The 22676-nt window shown below is 37.8% G+C and overlaps 2 protein-coding genes across 2 annotated transcripts in view; both read left to right on the top strand.

The window, feature by feature from the left end:
- LOC135729654 (transmembrane protein 132C) overlaps nt 1-15301 on the top strand; it is a 287538-nt gene extending 272237 nt beyond the window's left edge. The window contains exons 7-9 of the mRNA XM_065247459.2: nt 824-1097; nt 2204-2395; nt 13160-15301. Of these exons, the coding sequence (XP_065103531.1) occupies nt 824-1097; nt 2204-2395; nt 13160-14356 (1663 nt within the window). The 3' untranslated portion in view covers nt 14357-15301. The remainder of the gene's footprint in view (nt 1-823; nt 1098-2203; nt 2396-13159) is intronic.
- On the top strand, nt 10467-12232 carry LOC141283001 (uncharacterized). The gene is made up of 2 exons (XM_073816250.1): nt 10467-11790; nt 11869-12232. Exons 1-2 carry the CDS (start codon nt 10596-10598, stop codon nt 12006-12008), a joined length of 1335 nt encoding a protein of 444 aa, XP_073672351.1. The 5' UTR covers nt 10467-10595; the 3' UTR covers nt 12009-12232.
- Nucleotides 15302-22676: the final 7375 nt, after the last annotated feature.

A 22676-nucleotide genomic window follows, 5' to 3' on the forward strand; every position in this document is an offset into this window, starting at 1 on the left:
GTGCATTTCTGGTCTAGTAGCAGCGCTGCTAATATTGTAAATGATCAGTGGCTTATTTTTCCTCATTTGGACAACATAGAGAAAACAGAATGTAAATGCAGCCTATAAAGGTAATGTAGCTAATGAACGCCTACATTATAGGAACTAGAGATGCACTTTTAATGTTTCACAGAAATGGCCTTACAGAGCATTGGTTTTTAAGAAACCCTTTAAAGATCAACGTTATTATAAGTGCTGTTTCCGACATCACAAATTATGGTTTATATTGTGCAGCATGATCTTACTTTTTTAGTGATGATAAACTGAAATTAAATCCTAAAAAATAATAAACTAGTACTCTACATTGTATCTACATTTCAAACATAAACCATTTACATATAAAATGGGACATGGGCACTAAAGTGAAAGTCTAGTTATGTTTACTTGACCTTACAAGGAATGACCAGCTCAAACCAGCATGATAAGCCATAATGGTTTAAGCTGGTGTATGATGGTTGTTGCGGTTATGTACCGGTCCAGCTGGTAAACCAGGAAAGCCATTACCCAAAATAAACTTGTTAGGATCGTTGTGTTTTTTTATTTATTTTTATGAAATTCTGGTTGACCAAGGTTATGGTAGTTAAGCTACTTAAGATCCCATTTGTGGAAACCAGTACATCAGCATCGCATGGTGGAGACCTGCATCCAAAACACATCATACTGTATGCTTGATATACTCAAAAAGAGTTTATGACTTTTATGATTGTGTTTCAAAAAAGTTATTATTAAACAGTGACTATGCTGGGGAAGATGTATGCAGTACTCTTTAATTTTGCATTCTCAGGTCAGCACGGGACAGTGAAGACGATGACGATGAAGAGCGAAGAGGAAAGACATGCACGTTGCAGTACCAAAGGGCCATGGTGCGTGTGCTCACACACTTCATCGCAGAGGCATCTGTCACGCGAGGTCAGGTGGCCTACATGCTTGGCAGTGATTGGCAGGTGGATATTACGGATCTAGTATGGGACTTCCTGAAAGTCGAGAACCCAAGAATCGCAAGGATGAGAGAGGGACGTATTCTGGAGGGCATGGATACTGGCATGACAAGCATTCAGGTATTCGTGTGTGCGTGTGTGTGTGTGCGCGTGTATGTGTTGCTAAAACTAATGTTTTTACCTTGATGCTTACATCAGTCCAATGTGAGGCCCAGTGTCAGCCCATTTTGCTTGTCTTAGCTGCTTTTAATTGGTCTTACAGTGCATCCAAGCTGGTGTTTAGCTGGGCTTCCAGCGTGGCCAAGTTTACACATTGCTGGATTTTTTCAACCCATGGTTGGGTACAATATGAACAAACCCAATTGATGGTTTTGAATTAAACTTGAAAATGTCCTTGTTTGACCCAACCATGAGTTCAAACATCTCAACATTGAGTGTAGTTGGTCTTCAGGGCTCAACTTATATATTTACCGCATCCATTGGGTAAAATTAACCCAGAAAAACTTTATATTTGACCCAACAATGGAATAAAACAACCCAGCATAGATTAAATTACAACCGAACGGGTAGGTTTATCCCTTGACCCAATGCTGGGTTGAAAATAACAAAAATGTTTTAGACTGTAGTTGGTCTCTGGCACTAAAGTTTGGGGTTATTTTTAATTCAACATTGGCTCATAAACAAATGGCCGCAGCCATTGGGTAAAATTAACCCAGAAAAACGTTATATTTGATGGGTTGAAAATAATGCAGCATTTTTTAGAGCATACTCCAACCAAACTTGTATTTAGCTGGTGGACCGGCTTGTCCAGTTGACACCTGACCAAAACCTCTTTAAAACCATCTAAATAAGACCAACCAGGCTATTTTTATCAGGAAACTCAGATGTTCAGTGCATCTCCAGGAAAATTGGGCTTATATTGCCATGTAGATGTGTCGGAGGAGGTGTTACTCATCTGAATTTATTTTGCCTCTCCTGTCTGCTTTGAGACCAGATATCTAATATAAGCTTCTATGCCGTGAAAGTGTGGGCAGGAAAAATTCTGCCTGTGACATTTTTTTATTGCATCAATCACTAGATGGGTTTACAGCTCTTTGTTTTTGATGTTTCTCTCTGTAATTGGAGGTAATCCCTGCGGGCAATGCTGTCCCCACCAATCCTTCTTAAGTAGGAGAATGCATGTAAAATTTTGTAATGATTTATGTTGCATGTACCTTGCGTTCTAGGTTCTCTCTCCTCTGTCTGACTCGATACTGGCAGAGAAGACAGTGAGGGTTGTGGATGATCGAGTGACCATCACTGAACTGGGACTGCAGTTGGTCAGTGGTCTCACGCTCAGTCTGCAGCTTAGCACTGGAAGTAACAGAGCCATCAGTGCAACAGCAACTACACAAGAAGTCCTCAACAATCCTAAACAGGTGATTGCATAACACAACATATTAAAATATCATAGGTCTGTATGAAATGTACTTTTATCAAAGTGCCTTTAGGGACTTTTGCACTAAAAACACATTTATTCAAAGGATTCATTCAGCTGATCTTCAGGTCTGGCGCTAGCACTTTTAGCATAGCTTAGCATAATCCATTGATTCTGATTAGACCGTTAGCATCGCGCTCAAAAATAACTAAAGCGTTTCAATATTTTTCCCATTTAAAACTTGACTCTATGTAGTTACATCGTGTACCAAGACCGACGGAAAATAGTCCCCTTAGTATCTTTCAATAGCAGGGGACTATTTTCGGGCAGTGCATAATATCATTGCACCTCCTGCAGCCATGTTAAGGCAGCAAAGTCCTTGATTATTATGCCAGAATGAGAGTATAGATCCTAGCCATATCTGCTAAGAAATTGCAACTTTTTATTTTCCGTTGGTCTTAGTAAACTCGAAAATCTTTGGTTATTTAAGCGGTACCACTAAAAGTGGTACCGCCAGACGCGGAGATCAGCTGAATGGATTCCAAAACGGGAAAAAACAAATGTTTAACTCTAGGGGAGCTGGAGTTATTTATACCAAAAGGAAGCAAGTTTAATTTCATGGGGTCTTTAAGCTTTGCTAACACAACGCTCTACCATTTGAGCCAAAGGAAACACTTACTCAATAATTTATTGCTCCTGAATTTCACTAAAACAAATACTCAATTTATTTGCATCTAACAGCAATCCATTTAAATAACACCTCTTTAAAAATTCACACGCTGTTCTCTCTGTCTATAACACTCTACTTAGGGAGCATTTTTCTTTATTGGCCATTTGTTCAACATGTGTGTTGTTTTACCCCGGGGATGAAAATAACTATTGTTGCCGCAGTCATACTTAATTATGGCTTTGTTAATAGACTGAGTGGAGGTGGTAAATGTAAATTGTTTTAGTATCTGAACTCAATGTCATTCTAACAGTTGACAGTCTCAATCAATATGACACACATCAATTTAACAGCAGCTCACTGCTTTTAGCACTGTGCTTCCAATGAAGCAGGGTGTGTGTGCTTGGGTATTCAGATGCACGGTTCAAGTCTGTAAATTCATCATGTAGCTCAACTAGTAGAGCATTGTATTCGCAGCACAAAAGGTCAAAGGACTCACTGGGAACACACAAACTGATAAAATATACAAGTATATCTTGAATTAACTGGAAGTTGCTTTGGATCAAAGCGTCTGAGATATGCGTAAATGTAAATCTAAATTATATTTTAAAATGCCAGAGGTGATTATCACACAAAAGTGGAGCAAGATCCTCAGAGCATTTTACTTTTTAATAATTGCATTTGAAACCAAAAAGAAACAATGTCAGCAGAAAAGTCGAAAGGAATAGAAACCAAACACAATTTAAGAAGCAAAAGTCACTATGTTGAACACTAACTTTGGGATGATAAAAAACAATTGAAGTTGTAACTTGCAGATTTAAACAAATGGATTCATTGATCTAAAATATGAGAACCAAAATAGTCCTTCAAGAATGCTGCCCATCAGGGGACAGAGAATGAAAAACCATTTTTACCTTGTCTTTGTTGAATAATGGTAGTCTACCCGCATTCACGAACATACAAAAAGTGCTAGACATGCTAAACATCTCAGTTTCATAGAAATATCAGCCAGAAAACGGCCCACTCTGAAAAAATGATGCTTATGACATCACAGGCATCTAACTGCCCCCCCCCCTTTAAAATAATTGGCTACAATTTTTGAGTGGCAGCAAAGTCAGCCAATCAGTAATAAGATTGCAAGTTAAGCCAGTAGGTGGAGCCAAATAGGTGCAAAACCACTTGTTTAAAATCCCCCACCCTAATAGAGCTATCTGAGAGAGGTTTTTAGGAAGCTTCTAAGGCAGGGGTGTCAAACATGCGGCCCGCGGGCCGGATACGGGCCGCAAAGGTGTCCAATCCGGCCCGCATGATGATTTATACAGTTTTATTAAATATTAAATACATATTTTAAAAACCCTTTCAGGCGGGTGTCTAGTTCGTTTTTAATATGAGAGACTTGTGGAACCAGCAAAACGCGGAACAGACTAAACACGGTGCCCAAAAATCTTGCCGTTTTATTGTTACCGCTCCGCAAAAGATCCACTGATTCAGGTAATCCACTTCGTGTTTTCCCGCTCGCTCCGCTGCATCTCTGTGTCCAATCTCTGCCTGGAGAGCGAAGACGACAGTTTCCAAAGTTCGTTGCATTAACAGGTAGATTTATTACATTATATCAGTTGTTAAACCGCAGAATTAGTAATTTGTAAGTTTGTTTATGTATTTCTTCTGGTAATGATTTGATGTCGGTGTTCTAAAAGTGCTAACAACTTAGCAAGCAAACAACAACAAAATATCCACATTTTTAGTATTAACGTTACCGGCCCGTACTTCGTGGCATTATTTACCATCCGGCCCTCAGCCTAAAATGAGTTTGACACCCCTGTTCTAAGGCATTACGGACCCAAACAAAAAAAATTGTCTACATGTCACATCAGAGAACAAGGATAAATACCCCGTTCAATCATTCTATGTCACCTTTAAAGTCGAAATGTAATTGAAAGGAAAAACTGCCATTTGTTTTGGTATATTGTGGTATTTTTTTTACAAATGCCTTATCTGTGAGCTTCATTATTTAAAAAAAATTCATAGATTTCATATGAAGGTTCACTAAACAAGTAATTCATATTTAGTCACTTACATTTTAGACGCAATGTTGATTGTTTTTGTTGTTTCAGCAGCGAAAATAGTTCAAAGACCACAGCAGAACCATAACTTTTCAGTCTCACGCCAACACTCAACCGTGTCTTAACATTAAGCGTTGGTGCTATGCTTAGAAAACAACCAAACATTTCCACGCTCACTATCGACAAAACAATCAAATACATCTAAAATATTATTATTTTTTAAATCAGATCAAACACTTTTTATGACTGTTGGTGGGACATGGAGCTGGTAAACAGGTGAAGTGAGACCGCAGGCTTGTCCAGGGCGGGCACTAGTGACTCACAGGGCATGCATGGCCCCCCACTGCCCACCTATGGTGCCGGACTGGTTATATATCTGAAAAAAAATATCTGAACAAGTAATACATCTTGTACGTTTGTTCTGAGTAATGAAAATGCTAATGTTTTAACATAAATCTTATTGCTTGATGTCTTACCTGTTCAGAGGATAAAGTCATCTCTGCTCCAGTATTTAATTCCTTCAGATGTGGATAAGACCTGCTGATATTATCTCTTGTTTTAACTCGAGCTCTGTTGCGCTCCCTTTATGACTGGAAGCTCTCTGCAGTTTAAGCTTTCATTGTTTAACAGCAGATGATTCCCCAGATGTAAGGAAGTGATAAATTGACATTTTTACTTGATATTCTCCAATTGATCGTCACTTTACAGATTTAACTCGGCCATCTAGACGATAAGTTTAAATTCTAAGCAACTGCTATAAAAGATAAAAACTCTTCATCATCCACAGCAGCACACAGTTGATATAGTCGCCAGACTCCTATTCTTTCTGTTTACAGATGCGACATAATCACAGATTTCAAACAGTTTAAGTTACATTTCCACGAAATTCTACCTGACAAAACAAATTATTAATTATTCTTATACATCAGGGTAAAGTAAAGTTTTATGCATTTACTCAACATCTGATTTTTGTTTATTTTTAATTAAAAAAGTTACAGATTAGAGCTTTATACAGACAAAAAATAAAAGTAAAATAAAAGTTTCAATATTAAACAATAACTAATAATAAAAACATACAAATATTTTTTTATTAAAATGTTTAAAAAATATAATAAAAAACTAAAAGCTAAACTAACTAATAATGTTATATTTTTCAGGCAACTGTATAAATGCACTGCATAATGAATCATATATTCATTTGAATCTCACAGTACTGTGTGCTTTTAAAGTATTACAGACATCATGACCACCCTCTCTGTTTCAGTTTATGATAAAAGCGCTGTGAAATTCCCTCTCTGTAGGAGATTTGTAGCATGTTATTCATGGACAGCGGGCATTGATGTCTTGATAAGTGAAGAGCTTAAGATTTGTGTTGTAAATCCGTACAGTACATGCATTCCCATATCTGTAATGCGACTTTTAATCTGAATTCACCCCACCCACTCTAAATAGAACAGAAAGAACGCTCTGATCTCAGGATCACTACCATTAAAGGATTATTACAGGGGTCAGTTACTGTATATTAGTAAAGAAATACACGCAGTAGTAAACAGCGTATCATAAAACAACATATAGGGGCAGTTTTTTATTTAAGTGGTTTTTACATGCAAATCTTACTAAAAACATTACTGATGTGCATCTTGAGACAGACAATGGCACGGATATGTCAGTACAAGGTGTTTTTAAATTAAGGCAGCACAGACATTAATTTTTGTTGTTTTGCTCCCTGCTTTGTGCTTCCGCCCCTCAGTATTTATCATTGGTCACTACGAAAAGTCTGAAAACGAAAAGAGGGGCGCAAATTCAAAATATGTGTTCGGAGTGTCATGTGTGTTGCTCATCATTTCAAAATATGTTTGTTTTGTCACGTGAACCATGTGCATGCCTCTTGTCAAAATATGAGCCTGCTGCACACGCCTCGAAGCGACCAATTTAACACTTAACTCTGATTAAACATGAGATTATGCGTAGTTTAATCGATGCGTGCAGACTGAACTCACCATTATGCCTTTGTAACTTACAAACGCAAGCGTCTCTTTTATCATAAACAATTTAGACGTGTCTGCAGCAGGCTCGTATTTTGACATCACACATGATGCACATACGTGACGACCCACACACATGACGGGCTACATACATGTTGTGACGAGCTTCGCATCGTGCACCCTTGAAAAAGAAGTCACCGGCCGCCACTGATGGCGGTGTTATCGAAGATTCGTTTTTTTTTTTTCCGTTTATAAAGTGTCGAATATGGATGTTTCTCGTACAAACTCACATTGATTACCCTTGGAAGGTCTTCATTTATTCCCCTGGAGTCGTGTAGATTACTTTTGCGAAGGATGGATGCACATTTGGACTTGAAGGAGCTTGACCCTATATTCATTTGTTATAAAGAAGAGCTAGGACATTTTCGAAAATATCTGAATATGTGTTTGTATGAAAAAGGATGGACATGTGTAACTCAGATGGCTTGTGTAAAATAAGGGGTAATTTAAATTTTCGGGCAACTTCCGGCAACACGAGTAAAAGTTACAAAAGGGCGACCGGATGGGCATGTTCAGCGATGCGAGAAAGTTAAGAAAAGTTAACTTGATGCAAAGGATGAGTGATTTTCCTCCTAACAACCTCATCATAGACTGTAAAAAAGATGGACAAGGCGATTTGCTCTCTTCCATTGGTAAAAAGTGAAGCCACCAGTGCTTGATACGGCGCTGACATCTTGAGTTTGCGCAGTAACGATTTCGGGACCAGTCCTGCGCAGTAGTGATCAAAAAGTAAAGCCGCCAAATCAAGGCCCCCCCCCCTCGCTCTCGCAGAATGCATATATCACAGCTGTCAATCATGACATCTGACGTGACACCACCATTTTTATAGCAGTAAATAACTAACTAAAACAAACTTATTTTAAAAACAAACACTTGAATTTATATCAGCCTGATAAAAACTACAGTAACTACAGCTGTGGAAAAAAGATAATTGAAGTGTAATTAAAATGTTTAGTTGGACTCAAGTCCCATTAACTAACATGGGGAGGCGGGGTTTATGACCTATACTAGGACCAGTCACTGCGATCGAGACGTTTTGGCTTCACTTTTCAGGACTTGTGCGACACGCTTGAACCTCATTGAAAAACACGTGTGTCGCAGCGTGAAAGTCGCTGGTAAACTGAACCACCAAGAGGCGTAAGTTATGCTAACTACATTGTAAAAAGTGAAAGTTGGATTAACTTAAAAAAACACTTTAGGTGAAAATTTTAAGTAGAGAAAGTGAAAAAATTAACGTTTACAAATATTAAACTTGAACCTGCATGAAAAAATTGGTGTTACTTCTTTTTGCTTATAAGGCCATGTATAATTCGGCTCCACAATACATTTGTGACCTCATCCAACCTTACACAGCTTCTAGGTCTTTGAGATCTAGTAACCAGCTTCTTCTGTCGATTCCTCGCTCTCGCTGTAAATCCAAAGGAGATAGAGCTTTTACTGTTGCTGCCCCCAAACTTTGGAATAGCTTACCCTTTACCATCAGAGCCTCTCCATCCCTGAGTGCTTTTAAATCTAATTTAAAGACTTATTTCTATACTCTTGCTTTTGATTGATATTTTAACTGTGTTTTTTTTCTCTCCTTCTTTTCTCTTTTTTTTTCTTATCTGTATTTTTTATTCAATGTTTTTTCATTTTAAACTTGCTGTTTTAAAGGTGACATAGAATGATTGAACGGGGTATTTATCCTTGTTCTGTGATGTGACATGTAGACAAAATGTTTTTGTTTGGGTCTGTAATGCCTTAGAAGCTTCCTAAAAACCTCTCTCAGATAGCTCTATTAGGGTGGGGGATTTTAAACAAGTGGTTTTGCACCTATTTGGCTCCCCCTACTGGCTTAACTTACAATCTCATTACTGATTGGCTGACTTTGCTGCCACTCAAAAAATGTAGCCAATTATTTTAAAGTGGAGGGGCAGTGAGATGCCTGTGATGTCATAAGCATCAGTTTTTCAGATTGGGCCGTTTTCTTGCTGACATTTCTAAAAGAGGAATTTCTATGAGACTGAGATGTTTAACATGTTTAGCACTTTTTGTATGTTTGTGAATGTGGGTAGACTTCCATTATTCAACAAAGACAAGGTAAAAATGGTTTTTCATTCTCTGTCCCCTTTAATGTAACCTTCTGTAAAGCACCTTGGATCAACTGTTGTTGTGTTAATGTTGTGCTATATAAATAAATTTGACTTGACTTGACTTGACTTACTAATTTAAGTTATTTTTTAAGTAGATCCAACTTTCACCTTTTACAGTGTTTTCTAATAAAAAAATGAAAAAATAATAGGTTTAAATAACTTGCATAACCAGTTTGAATAAACTTGCACACATCTGCAGCTTTTTTACAGTGTGCTTACAAAATGATCAGATAAATATTGCTTGCATAACTCAAGGAATATTGCCACACAGACTTAAAAAATAATAAAGAAAAATAAAACTAATTAACATCTAAAATAAAAATGCTGATAAGATTTCCACTGAGAAAAAAGTAGTTACAGGATCTGCAGTTGCAACAAATATCTTTAATAGACAGTTTGTATGATTTAAATGATGCACATTACTTTAGCATATTACAATATAATACTTTATGTATTATACAAGCTTTATTGTATTTTATTACACGGCTCTCTGGAATGCTTGATTCTGATTGGTCAGTTGAGACATTTGCAGGTTCGTTCTTTTCAAATAATAACCGCTCCAAAATAATAACGCATAGCCGGACTACTTGCACGAGTAAAATCGCTCCGCGCCAATAAAGATCAATAAAGATTACTGTCTGTTTGGCGCCATCTTGTGACAAACACTGGACAACCACGACAAGACACAGAGAGCTTACTGAGACTGAACTTGACAAAATAGAGCATGACAGCTACGAAGCCAACACACAAAAAAATACAGAATGGCCATTAAAACTTCTCAAAGACTGGCTAAAAGAGAAAAAAATGGAGACAGACAAGTATGAAGCAGAGGATCTTAATAAGGTATTACGATCATTTTATGCATCTGTGCAAAGTTTCGCAGAAGGATAAAAATGTTAATTTAAAACAAATATGCCAATAAAATGTTTCAAATTCATATTCATGTCCAGATTTTTTTCTTATGTGGCAAGTAGCCGTGTAATAAGCGGGATAATGTAGAGGCAGCCGGTAGTTATTGGGAAATAAGCCCCTTCAGTGTGATACAAGACCCTCCGCTTCGCTTCGGGTCCTGATCACACTGTCGGGGCTTATTTCCCATTATTACACGGCACTCTTGAATGCTTGATTCTGATTGGTCAGTTGAGACATTTGCAGGTTCGTTCTTTTCAAATAATAACCGCTCCAAAATAATAACGCATAGCCGGCACTCCTTGCACGCGTAAAATCCCTCCGCGCCAACAAAGATTACCGTCTGGCGCCATCTTCTGACAAACACTGGACATTGACAACCACAATGGAAAATTTCGACATTAATTTTAACATGTACGGTAAAAACAAAACGTTTGAACAGTGGATAGATGACGATTCAGATGGCTCCCCTATTAAGAAGAAAAAACGAAAATGTAACTACGAAGAACAAACAACGACAAGACACAGAGAGCTTTCTGAGACGGAACTTGACCAAATAGAGCATGACAGCTATGAAGCAAACACAAAAAAAAATACAGAATGGGCAATAAAACTTCTCGAAGACTGGCTAAAAGAGAAAAAAATGGAGACCGAGTCAGACAAGTATGAAGCAGAGGATCTAAATAAGGTGTTAAGATCATTTTATGCATCTGTGCAAAGTGCGAACGGTCAGACTTATTCAATAGCCAGCTATATGGCCATCAGGACTGGCATTGCCAGATATTTTAAAAAGTTTGATATCCTGAAAAGTCCAACCTTCAACTCCAGCAATGCAGTTTTTAAATCTACAATTAAAGCCATTCGTAAAGCTGGTAAAGACACTAGTCACCATCATCCACCGATCTCGCCAGCAGACATGCATCTAATACGAAACTCTGATGTGCTGTCGCCAGACACAGCAACTGGTCTAGTTCGGAAAGTGTGGTTTGATGTACAGCTACATCTAGCAAGACGAGGCAGAGAAGGGAACCGAGATTTAAGAAGGGATTCTTTTACCATGAAATGTGACGACAATGGCACCGAATACATTACTCTGTCCCACAATGCAGAGACTAAAAACCACAAAGACCCGAAAGATCCATGTAAAGAAAATTACAGAGGCTGCATCTTCGCTGAACCCAACAACCCCAAGTGTCCTGTTGCTACTTTCAAAAAATACCTGGCACTCTGTCCGTCAGACGCAGACGCATTTTATCTTCATCCACTACGACAAAACCAGGAAACACTGAACAAAAGAACAGTCTGGTACTCTAAAGAGCCGATGGGACATAACTACCTTGCCAAGATGATGCCCACAATCAGCGAAGCAGCTGGCCTCTCACGAAGATACACAAACCACAGTTTAAGAAGCACGGCTGTGCAACTTCTCTCGCGTGCCGGATTGGAAACAAGAGAGATTATGACTGTGACCGGACATAGATGTGAAAGCAGTCTAAAGACTTACTGGACTCCGACCACCGCTGACAGACAGAAATGGAGCAGTATACTCTCATCAAATCCTGACAACAGCTTGACAAGCAGTAAGTGTTCGTATTAAATATATACCTTTATCATAAAATGCAATCACCAACATATTTTAATGATAAGTGTGATTTTAGGTGCAATCAACACAACGTCCATAGAGGAAACTTCCGCTGACTCTACCAAAAACATCAACTTCAACATCCCCGCTGGGACCACATTTACAATGTCACAGTTCACAATTAATGGAAATGTGCAATTTAATACTTGTAAATAAATAACATACTCAAATATATATATATTCATATGTTGATGTTTATAAATAGTCCTTCTGTATTTTCTGTCTTTTTATGTAATTCCTTTGAATGTTAGTCAGGTGGTGGTACTATATCGTTTCGCGGAAGGATAAACATGTGAATTAAAAAAAATATGCTAATAAAATGTTTCAAATTCATATTCATGTCCAGTTTTTTTTCTTATGTGGCAAGTAGCCGTGTAATAAGCGGGATAATGTAGAGGCAGCCGGTAGTTATTGGGAAATAAGCCCCTTCAGTGTGATACAAGACCCTCCGCTTCGCGTCGGGTCCTGATCACACTGTCGGGGCTTATTTCCCAATAACTACCGGCTGCCTCTACATTATCCCTTACATAACTACCGGCTGCCTCTACATTATCCCTTACATATAATACTTGTATATATATGTATTATATAATATGTATTATATAATACTTTATGTATTATATTGTTTCTAATAAACGTACTGGTGAGCTCACTATAGTCAATTTTATTAATTCACCAAAGATAATTCTGGACCTTGAACTCACAGCATGACAAGCAAACTCATTAGAGAACCTTCAGCTTGTGCTTGTACACAAATGAGCAAAAGAAAAATACACTGCATGCATGATTATTGGTGAAATAATGAATCTTTAATGGGCTGGAGCAATTGTTTTATCGACGCTTCAAACCTGAATAAATGTGTTGGTATTTATAAATGACTCTCCTGATATGTGATCTCCTCCAGCGCATTTCACCATGACGAATGAAACGTTTTGCATTGCATTCTGGTATTGCCTTATCCACAACAAACACATGCCATGCTGACTCCAAACAGAGAATCTCATGAGAGAGCTTAATCTGCTGCTTAGACTTTGAGACGGCAATGTGAGAAGGTATTGATGGATAAAAATACAGATTCTGCCAGATCCTCCCAGATGTATACTTATATTTCATGAGATATGTGTAGATGATAAAAATCATGTTAGAAATAATAATTATATTTCAAGGGCTTTGTTTATTTTGATAACTATGCAAAAAACATGCAGATATATTAATATACCATGTCATGTTAAAAACACTTTGGCTAACCCTTTGTTTAGGCCAAATCGCTGACATGTATCTCTTGTTTTACTCTTTTTGCTCTGTAGGAGGCGCTGATCAGCGCCTGGCTGCAGTTCAGCGACGGCTCCATGGCTCCTCTTGATCTTTACAATCCTGAGCGCTTTCTTCTGACAGCTACCTCTCTGGATGAAGAGGTGGTGTCCGTACGACAAGACGCAGGGGGGCGGTGGCCAATCATTTCTGCACGGGCCGAGGGTCAAGGTCTGCTGGTGCATGTAGAGATGACAGTAACTGAAGTGTGCCAGAAGTTTAAACGCCGGAGCGTCCTGGCTGCCGGAAACTGCAACATCCGTGTGAAATTCGGTCGAAGCGAAAGCGCCTTGAGGCCAGGAGCCGGTGATTACGGCCAGGATGGTGAGGATGTGGACATCAGAACGGGCGACCGCAGGCAGAATCCATCTCTGCCAGACAGGACCGGAATGAACAACCACTACTACGGAAGCTCCATATCGGACATGGAGGACGGAATTTCGAGGAGAATCACAACCACAACCAAAACAGCAATCATCAGGAGACCGGGAGGAGAGAAACTGTCGGATGATGGGAGCCAGCTGCCGGGGATTCCCATTGACTTCTCTGACTTTCCAGCTCAGGTGGATCTTCCCCGAGGACACAACATTGACGAAGATGACCTGCAAACACCACACGGACTAACGGATCTTGAAATCGGGATGTATGCTTTGTTAGGCGTCTTCTGCTTGGCTATTCTCGTGTTTCTGATCAACTGCATCTCGTACACCCTCAAGTACAGACACAAGGAGATCTCCATCGAAGGCCAGGAGAACATGCACCACGCACACGACTGGGTGTGGCTGGGAAATGACGCAGAACTTTTGGAGAGCCACGTAAGCCTATCGCCCCAAACCGAAGAGCACATCACCATCATGGACTCCAGCTTAGGAGGTTTAGAAGAAGGCAGCCACCTTCTCAACGGCGGTTCTTTGCAAAAGAACGTTCAAGGTCAAGTGCACAGAGGAGCCGACAGCGCCACCGTCTGCACAGGGAAAGACAGCAAGGCCGATTCGCCGACGACTAAAAGAAAACGAGTGAAGTTTTCAACGTTTACCACCATCCCGGTGGAAAGCGTCAGCCCGGTTAAGGAAAAGCTGGAGCAGGATAATGACATTAAGTGGGTATGTCAGGATGTTGAACTTGGCGACTCTAAGGAACTACGAAACTACATGGAGCGGCTAACTGACAGTGCTTTAAAGGAAGTCGCGTAGTTTAATTGATGCGTGCAGACTGAACTCACCCTTATGCCTTTGTAACAGAGATGAGTACGAGCCAGGGAGCAAATACTACATAAACCTTACTGAACACAACACATCAGCCATTACATAACAGAGGATGTCTATTGTTGTTTCGGTTCGATATGGGAACTGTTTATGGAGACAACAACAGACTTGTGGTAAAAATAAAAAATTAACAATATGAATCAAATTTTTTATTTTGTATGTTCATATATTATGTTCTCTATCCATCATTTTTTAATGATTTTATTTTAGCACTTTTTGTAGTTTTAAACACTAAACAGTATTTTCAGGCTTGCCAGTGCTCGGCTCTGACATACGAGGCTACAGAACTGTATGCGGATGGTGATTAAGGGTTGTAATATTGATAACTGTTAAATCATTGTAAATAAAGTGCACATAGAATGGTTTGGATATTGACGTGTTATGAGTTTTATTAAGTACGTATGCTCCATATATTGTTTGCTTGATTGAGCACCGGATGTATTTAAAAAGGTTGACTGGTTAGAATTAGACACAAAAATATACTTTCAGCCTGAATGCTAACTGGTCATTCAAATCATGCCTAACTAAATCAATTACACAAGGGCCCAAGGCTTTGTTTGAATTCAATTTTATTTTCCAAATCTCCGTTATAACTTTTTGTTGCTGGAAGCGTCACAAACAAGCTGTTTCAACTGAGATAGGAAACCTATTAAAGTACTAGTTGTGTATTCAGCTGTAGTCACTTTAGACCCTGGACGGTTTCAGGAAATAAATTATACATTCGGAAATATTAAGGCCGTCAATTTCAAATGTAACAATTGCAACAATAGCTCAAAGTTTAGAAAAATAGGCGGCCCAAAAAATGTCAATATTTATGATAATACTCTTGCTCGAAAAAGGCCAGACTAATTGCATACATGTTAATGTGACATTTTCCTTGCAATCTCTCAAGCCAAAATATTGTAACCTTTTACTACACCAATGCCAATTATTGTCTAATTAACCTGTAGTAGATTTTGCTTGCTAGTGCTCAATGGTATTTGCTTTGTTTTATTAATAGGAGAGCATCACTCTTTGGTGAAATTAAAAGTGAATCTAAGACAATGTGTGATTGGTTTGAGTGAAATTGTGGAGATATTGGGTTTAAAGATGGTTCGCCCAACAATTAATTTTATTATTTACTTGTCCCCATGTTGTTTCAAATACAGCCACAGAAAAAAAAATTAAAAGACCACTCCAGTTTTGCCTATAATCATCATTTATACATATTATTTTACATATTGTGACTATTTCAGTCCAGTGTCTGTTGAATTCCAACCAAAGAAAACCTCAGGAGTGACATAACATCACCCGCAACAGCAAATGTAAAAGACTTATGGGGCATAAACACTAAACGCGAATTCAACAATTTGTGCGAGTAGATATAGGCCCAATCCCATTTCTCTATCTTACCCTTAGTTTTGCAATTTCAAGTAAGGCCCAATTGGGATAGCCCTTATTTTCATGTGAATGTGCAAAACTAGGTGTAAGACAGAGAAATTGGATTGGGCCTAAATACAATGCAAAGTAATCTAGACCATTTTACCTATTAAAATACATGTAAAAACATTAGCATTATTTTTATGTTTAAAAATGAATATAAACTTTTCTTTGCAGAATTTATTCTGAAAATATCTATTTGTTGCTTTGTCCAGTTTCAGCGCAAATAAATCCATATTAAAACTATTTTTATTAGGAATTTTGCAGGAATGTTGTCAAGTAGTTGACAGAATGAACCAGAAATAAAAAAATTCCAAAGCTGTATATTTCAAAGGATGCTTTTAAAAGTTCATGCTCTCACCTCACCAATATGTTTGAATAAATAAATAAAAATATTGGGCAATTTTCTTTTTAATATTTTTTAATATGTAGAGGTTGATCAAGACCTTTGAAGTTTAACACATTGGTGTATTATGTGATACGTTGTGCTAGCGTGTATAATTGTTTAATAATATATACTTATGGCAGCAATGGACTTATTTGACCATGCTCCATGCAATTAAAACTCCTGTTTTGTGTTGTGATATGTCTTTCAAAGTAAGAAAGCTTCAATGTGAATGAAGCACAATATACACTGAGACAATGGCTGAAGCAACACGAAGCAAGTCCGCTATATGGTTACTCGGATCAGAAGAGACTAAAATAACTGGAACAAAGTAACCCTGCAAGAAGCAAGTTTTATGTGTGTTGTGTGTTTTTAAATGGTACAGTTTTCGCAAAAATATGTGATTTCGGAAATATTCAAAGGCTTTGAGCAACCTCCAGATATTGTAGGAACAATTCAACATTTTTATTGATATCCTAACACATTTAGGGGGTGAGTGTTGAATGCTATTATAAGGACCACCCTATAACGAGCGTTGTCACGGTTACACACCTGAACCAAAGTAAATTTCCGGTTTGTATTTATTTATCAGTCTGACTAATGGCTTAACTGATCTCTGATACAAATACTTTAAGTAAAATAAAATATTTTGTTTTGCTAAAGATGAGGGGAGACGATGAGCATCCAGGCAAGAATTGAAGGACATGTGGCTAACATAGTAATTTTACACAGTAACATTAGCTCAGTGTAATAGTTGATACGCGATAGATATAATATATGCATGAAGATAATGTCATTTCCCTTTGTTATCAGAAATAAATTACTGTATAACGACTCGTTGTTACTGATTCTACCGGAAGTTGCGTGAAGTCCCCAAAAGCAATTTGTTCATGTTCTTACTGCTGAAACTGTCTATATAGTGACTTTATTTTTTTGGTAAAAACAGAAGGAGAAAGTGAAATTCTGACAATATCAAAAATAACCTTACTGTATAAGTAGTAGTACAGTCCTTAAGATAGCATAACAAAATGTAAGTTTCGCAAAAATAATTCCCTTCGCTGCAGCTCTCATATGTCATTCATACTTCATTTATTCAGACCTGCCGTGAAATGTCTACATGCACCATGTGTTATTATACACTATGTGAACATGAATGAGTTTTCAGAAGCAGGAGCAGAGGCAGAAAATCTGATTTCCAGTGAATAGTGATTAATATTACACTTGCATTGCATGCATACTTCAGAATATGATACGATTTTGCTTTGTCCACTTTCACTTTTATTTTATTGGAAAAAGCAAATGTTTAATGTGTTGCCTAATTTTTGTTTTCCACAAAATATTCAGAATCCATGTGACACGTACATTTATGCATTTGGCAGATATTTATCCTAATTGATCTACAAAGGATATGAGGTTAACGTATGTGACCCTGTCTGTGAAATCCAGGCTAAAGTCTCATAATCTAATAATGGGATCAGGAGCATAAAAGTTTGATTTCACATTATTTTAAATCTTTCACATGGCCTTACTCAGTCAATATTAAAGATATCAATATTATACTTTCACAGAATGTCCTTTACTTTATGTAGGATGATTTTATGTGGAAAACAGAAATCACAAAAAAATTACTAAATAAAAAAATGTAGCTGGATTTTCACAGACATGGTCACTTTTTAACCCTCATATGTAATTCAACATTGTGCCCACAACCATTTAACTGTTTTATTATAATTATTTAGTATTTATTCATTTTTAGTTACTCACATGTCAGTACTTCTCTAACTTCTCCTCACTACTCTAAGTGTTAGATTATTCTTTGGATAAAGTCAGCGTGGATGCTTTCTAATCCCTGCTGCTTTTCCTCCACCTCGATCTCTTTTATCAGGTGTATCATATCAATCACTTCATCTCATAGCCTGAGGCTTTCCCCTTTTTCCCGTATGTTTCCTGACACGATTCCTTGCCTCTGCCTCTCTCAGACAAACACCTCTTTTGTTTTCTATCCTGATAAATTACGCTTTTGTTTTCGGTTTTTCGTCCCGTCTCCCTTCTCTTACATTTTGAATGCATCTCTATCGGCATATACAGGTGGTGTGTGCTGCACACAGAGGGCTGCTGTGAACAGAGGTGTGCTTTGTGGACTGTGAAGGGCACTTCAAACTCAGCAGACTAGGGAGGAATAATCTGTGTCCCAGAGAGGGAGTGTAAATGATGGAAATCCGTCTGTAATTAACATAAAATCTTTTATAATCGCTTTCCTGTTTCACCAGCACCATTTAAGGATGATGTATAACACAAAATGCTTTGCTGCATTTATATGCTTCCTTGTTTATCATTAGGCTTGACGTGTACATCTATCTGCCTCTCATGAGGTGAACATCAACATTGTCAGTCAAGTCATCACAGATGACGGTTGTCATTTTGTCAATGTTAAGATGCTTTCTACATTTTAAAGACTTCGCATTTCAAACAGCTACACATTTGAAAGTAAATCGTTTTTAGTTTTTCAAAGAACAGTTTATGTTAAAGGTTCTTAAGAGAACCGGTTTTAATTTTTAATAGTCTAAATGATGTTGGTGTTAAAGGTTCTTACCACAACGCAATAAGGCACCATTAAGTAACATTATTGTATATGTACAGTACCTATGTGGCTAAGATTTGCAGGGTGGAACTGATGGTTCACAAAACTGAGAAACATTTATCATTGTAACGGCCCTGACGACTCTCCCATATCTGAATAGGTCTACTTCCCTACCATGTGAATATCAGTATGCAAAATGAGCAGCACATCCAATCTTCAGTATTCAGGTGAGAATTGCACAAATGATTTACTGCTTTGGCCAAGATTCTTGTGTCTGAGATGCATTGGATGGAAACTATCCCATGAGACCACAGGCGCTGAAGAGCCACCAAAAAGTTACAAATACCAGTAAGACATGTGGGTCTTTAAGTTAAAGTTAAATGTATTACTTTAGGATAAATTTAAATCCATTAAGTGTAGAGAAAAGGTACCCTCAAAGGTCAATTTTTGTACCTTTTAGGGTACAATATTATACCTTAAGGACATATTGTTTAGCTTAGGTAACAATTTTGTACCAGTTGAATTTTAGGGGTGCAAATCAGTGAACTGTACATTTTAAAGGAACACAATTGATCCTTAAGGTACACTCTAAAAACAAATGGTGCTAAGTGGTTAACTGGCTCGAAATCATAAGGGAACCATTTTAAGTGCCATAGCAGTGGTTCTCAAACTTTTTCGGCGTGCGGCCCCCCTTGGGTATGGTGCATCCCTTCGTGGCCCCCCAAAAGAAAATGTATGACATAAAACATCCTAAGACTTAAACATTTAAATTAAACAAAACATATTAAATAATACAACATATTGCTGTTGGTTAGTAGCCTTTTTTTCTGAGGTTTCATTACATGGAATTTATGATAAATTAATGTATTTTATAATACGTCATAATACTGGGGCCCCCTGGCACCATCTGGCGGCCCCCAGTTTGAGAACCACTGCCATATAGCACCTATGTTGAACCTGTGTGGAACCCTATTGTGCTATATAGAACCATATCTGGTGCTATAGTGGTGCTATATCACCCCCGTATGGTTCTTCATAGGTGCTATATAGCACTAAAATGGTTCCTCTATGATTACTAGCTTTATTTAGCACAATTTTTACAGTAAAAAGGTTTGTACCCAAAAAGGTATAACCTTGTATTATATTTAGTATACTGTCCATGTAAAGGTACAAAACATAACCTCAGGGTACCACCCGTGTGTGGCTCATACATCTTGAAGAGTAAAGTCACGTGCTCTTTGATCGCCCCCTGGTGGCTGGCTGCAAGTCATAAACCTCGCCCTCTTCATGCAAACGAACGGGACTCGGGTCTAGATAAAAAATAATTACATTTCCAATAACATTTTTCGAAAGATGGTTATGGAAGGTAGTTGTTCATACTGATATATGTTCATTTTTTCATTTTTTGTGATATGTTTCATTTTAATCTGATGCTATAGAAATTGGGCGTGTCGTTATTATTGGCATGGTTGAATTGGGCGCACTAGCGTTTGATACCGCGGCTCCGTCTCTGGCTTCACGGAAGATTCCTTCTGCGCATGCCCTGGCTCCAAACTGATGTTTTTACGTAACATGGCAGCGGCCATGGCCGGACATTTTTGGCTTCAAATCATTACAATGGAAGGAAGTGACGTCCCATCCTCCATCTTTTTTTACAGTCTATGGTACCATGCCAGCAACAGAAAAGATGTGTGTTTGACAGTTTTGTATCTTTTTTGTAAAAAAAAAAAAAAAGGTCCCGGGCTGTCACTGGGGCAGTACCATTTAAAAGGTCCTAATATGTACCATCCCAGATAGCAAGACTCCAGGGCAGATCCAGATCTGGGATTTAAATATGTGTAGCCTACATTTGGTACCAATATGTACCCTTTAGGTACTAATAAGTTCTTTTGGTGCAAAGCTATCACTAGAGCAATACCGTTTCAAAAAGTACACCTAAGTATTTTCAATGTTGAGTAAAAAAGGGACAAACCCAACCCATGCTAGGTCAGATTGTTGGGTCAGTTATATATTCTGGGTTAATTTAACCCAGAAGCTGGGTTTGTCCTCTTTTGACCCACTGCTGGGTTGAAAATAACACAGTCCAGGGACCATTTTTTCTGACAGTGTAGCTCAATATATGGTCCTGTGACAGTGTAAACATTGTAAATGTAGTATTTTCGGAATGTATTATTCATACTACACATGTATAGTACCTACTATTTATGTTGTATTTCGCAGTTAATATAGACTCACAATTATGGTTAGTGGACAATATCCCAGTTCGTGGATGCCATAAATGATCTAATCATGAGGTAATATTGCTGTTGCTTGGTTTTGTCTTATAGGGCCGGTATCTCCAAATATTCTTCCCTATAAATGAATGTGTAATGGCAGACATGTTAAAGATAAGCAGACGGGCTGTCAGTTATTAATTGACAAGCTGTTTATTTAACGCCCTGAATCATCTGCTATATTGATGAAAGAAGCCTCTTATCTTCCAGCCGGTGTATTGCCGCATTACGCTTTATTTTGCTAACCTTGAATGCTCCCCCTAGGGGAGGGGCTCTGGTCAAAACAAACGTCCTGTTTAATTTTATGTTTCTTTTATCTAAGGTTCAGTTTTTCCCTGAATACAAATTAAACGGATTTCTGTGAGTTTTAAACAATGAAGAGTAAATAAAGAAGAAAGGCAACCAGAATGGGAAACTGAGGCTGAATATTTAACACAAAGTTCTCTTTCAGCAAGTTTGAAGACCATTAAATTTGCCCGTCTTTCACGGTTACATGCTTAAATGCACAGAAATATGCACGCGTGTCCTGAAGCTACAGCTTCATATTCAAGCATATGCACACACATACACCCATAAGAACACACGTTGTGCTAATAGAAAGTGATAAAGCAACAGCCATGTTACACAAATGTATGGATAAAGGTGCTGGGTCAAACATGTTATTGAATGCACACTTCCTTCATATATTGTTCCCTACATATATTTGTCAACACACAATACTGGTCTTGGCCTGTTGCCGTTAACATGCAAAATCCATCTGTATCACAGACAGAACAGCAGCACCATCTGGAAGTGAAACTTTTATTGCTGAAAATGTGTTTGATGTGTGTTGGACAAGCTTTTTGATATTAATTTTCCCCCAGACAGGAGCTCTATATGTTCATTTAAAAATGTGGTTTTCAAAATGGCGGTTGAGCAAACGTTTATGGAGAGCACATATGCAATAATTTTTTGCCTTAATAAAACTTCTTATTTACTGCTTATTAATACCTACACTGTAAAAAAATTCAGTAGAAATTGCAGCTGGGTTGCCGGTAACTTACCGTAGATTTACATTTATGTTTTTTACTGGCAACATTTTGTTCAGTTAAATGAACATTAAACATTTACAAGTCTTTATCTTTACAGAGTAAAACAAAAAAAACAGCATCAAGCAAAACAGTCTGGGAAACAAAATCTGAAGCAAAAAACAGAAAAAGGTTGATGATGATTTCTGGTTCCCAGAATGCTTTGCATGAGGCTGTTATTGTATAGTTTTATTCTGTAAAGATAAAGAATTGGTAATATTTCACATTTATTTAACTTTGAACAAACTCTTGCCAGTAAATAACATAGATTTAAATCTACGGTAAATTACCGGCAACCCAGCTGCAATAACATTGTAATTTCTACGGAATTTTTTTACAGTGTAGTAAGGTGGTTGTTGTAGCGTTTAAGTGTAGGTATAGGGTAGGATAAGGGATATAGTCATGCTTTAATATGTGCTAATAGTGCTAATAAACAGCTAATGTGCTACAGTAGTAATATGCAAGTTGTTCAAAGTGAGAATAGGTCTCCATACTAAAGTGTTATCAAAATAAAAATGTATTT

Source organism: Paramisgurnus dabryanus, chromosome 11 (genome assembly GCF_030506205.2).
Source record: "Paramisgurnus dabryanus chromosome 11, PD_genome_1.1, whole genome shotgun sequence".
NCBI classification, from domain to species: Eukaryota; Metazoa; Chordata; class Actinopteri; order Cypriniformes; family Cobitidae; genus Paramisgurnus; species Paramisgurnus dabryanus.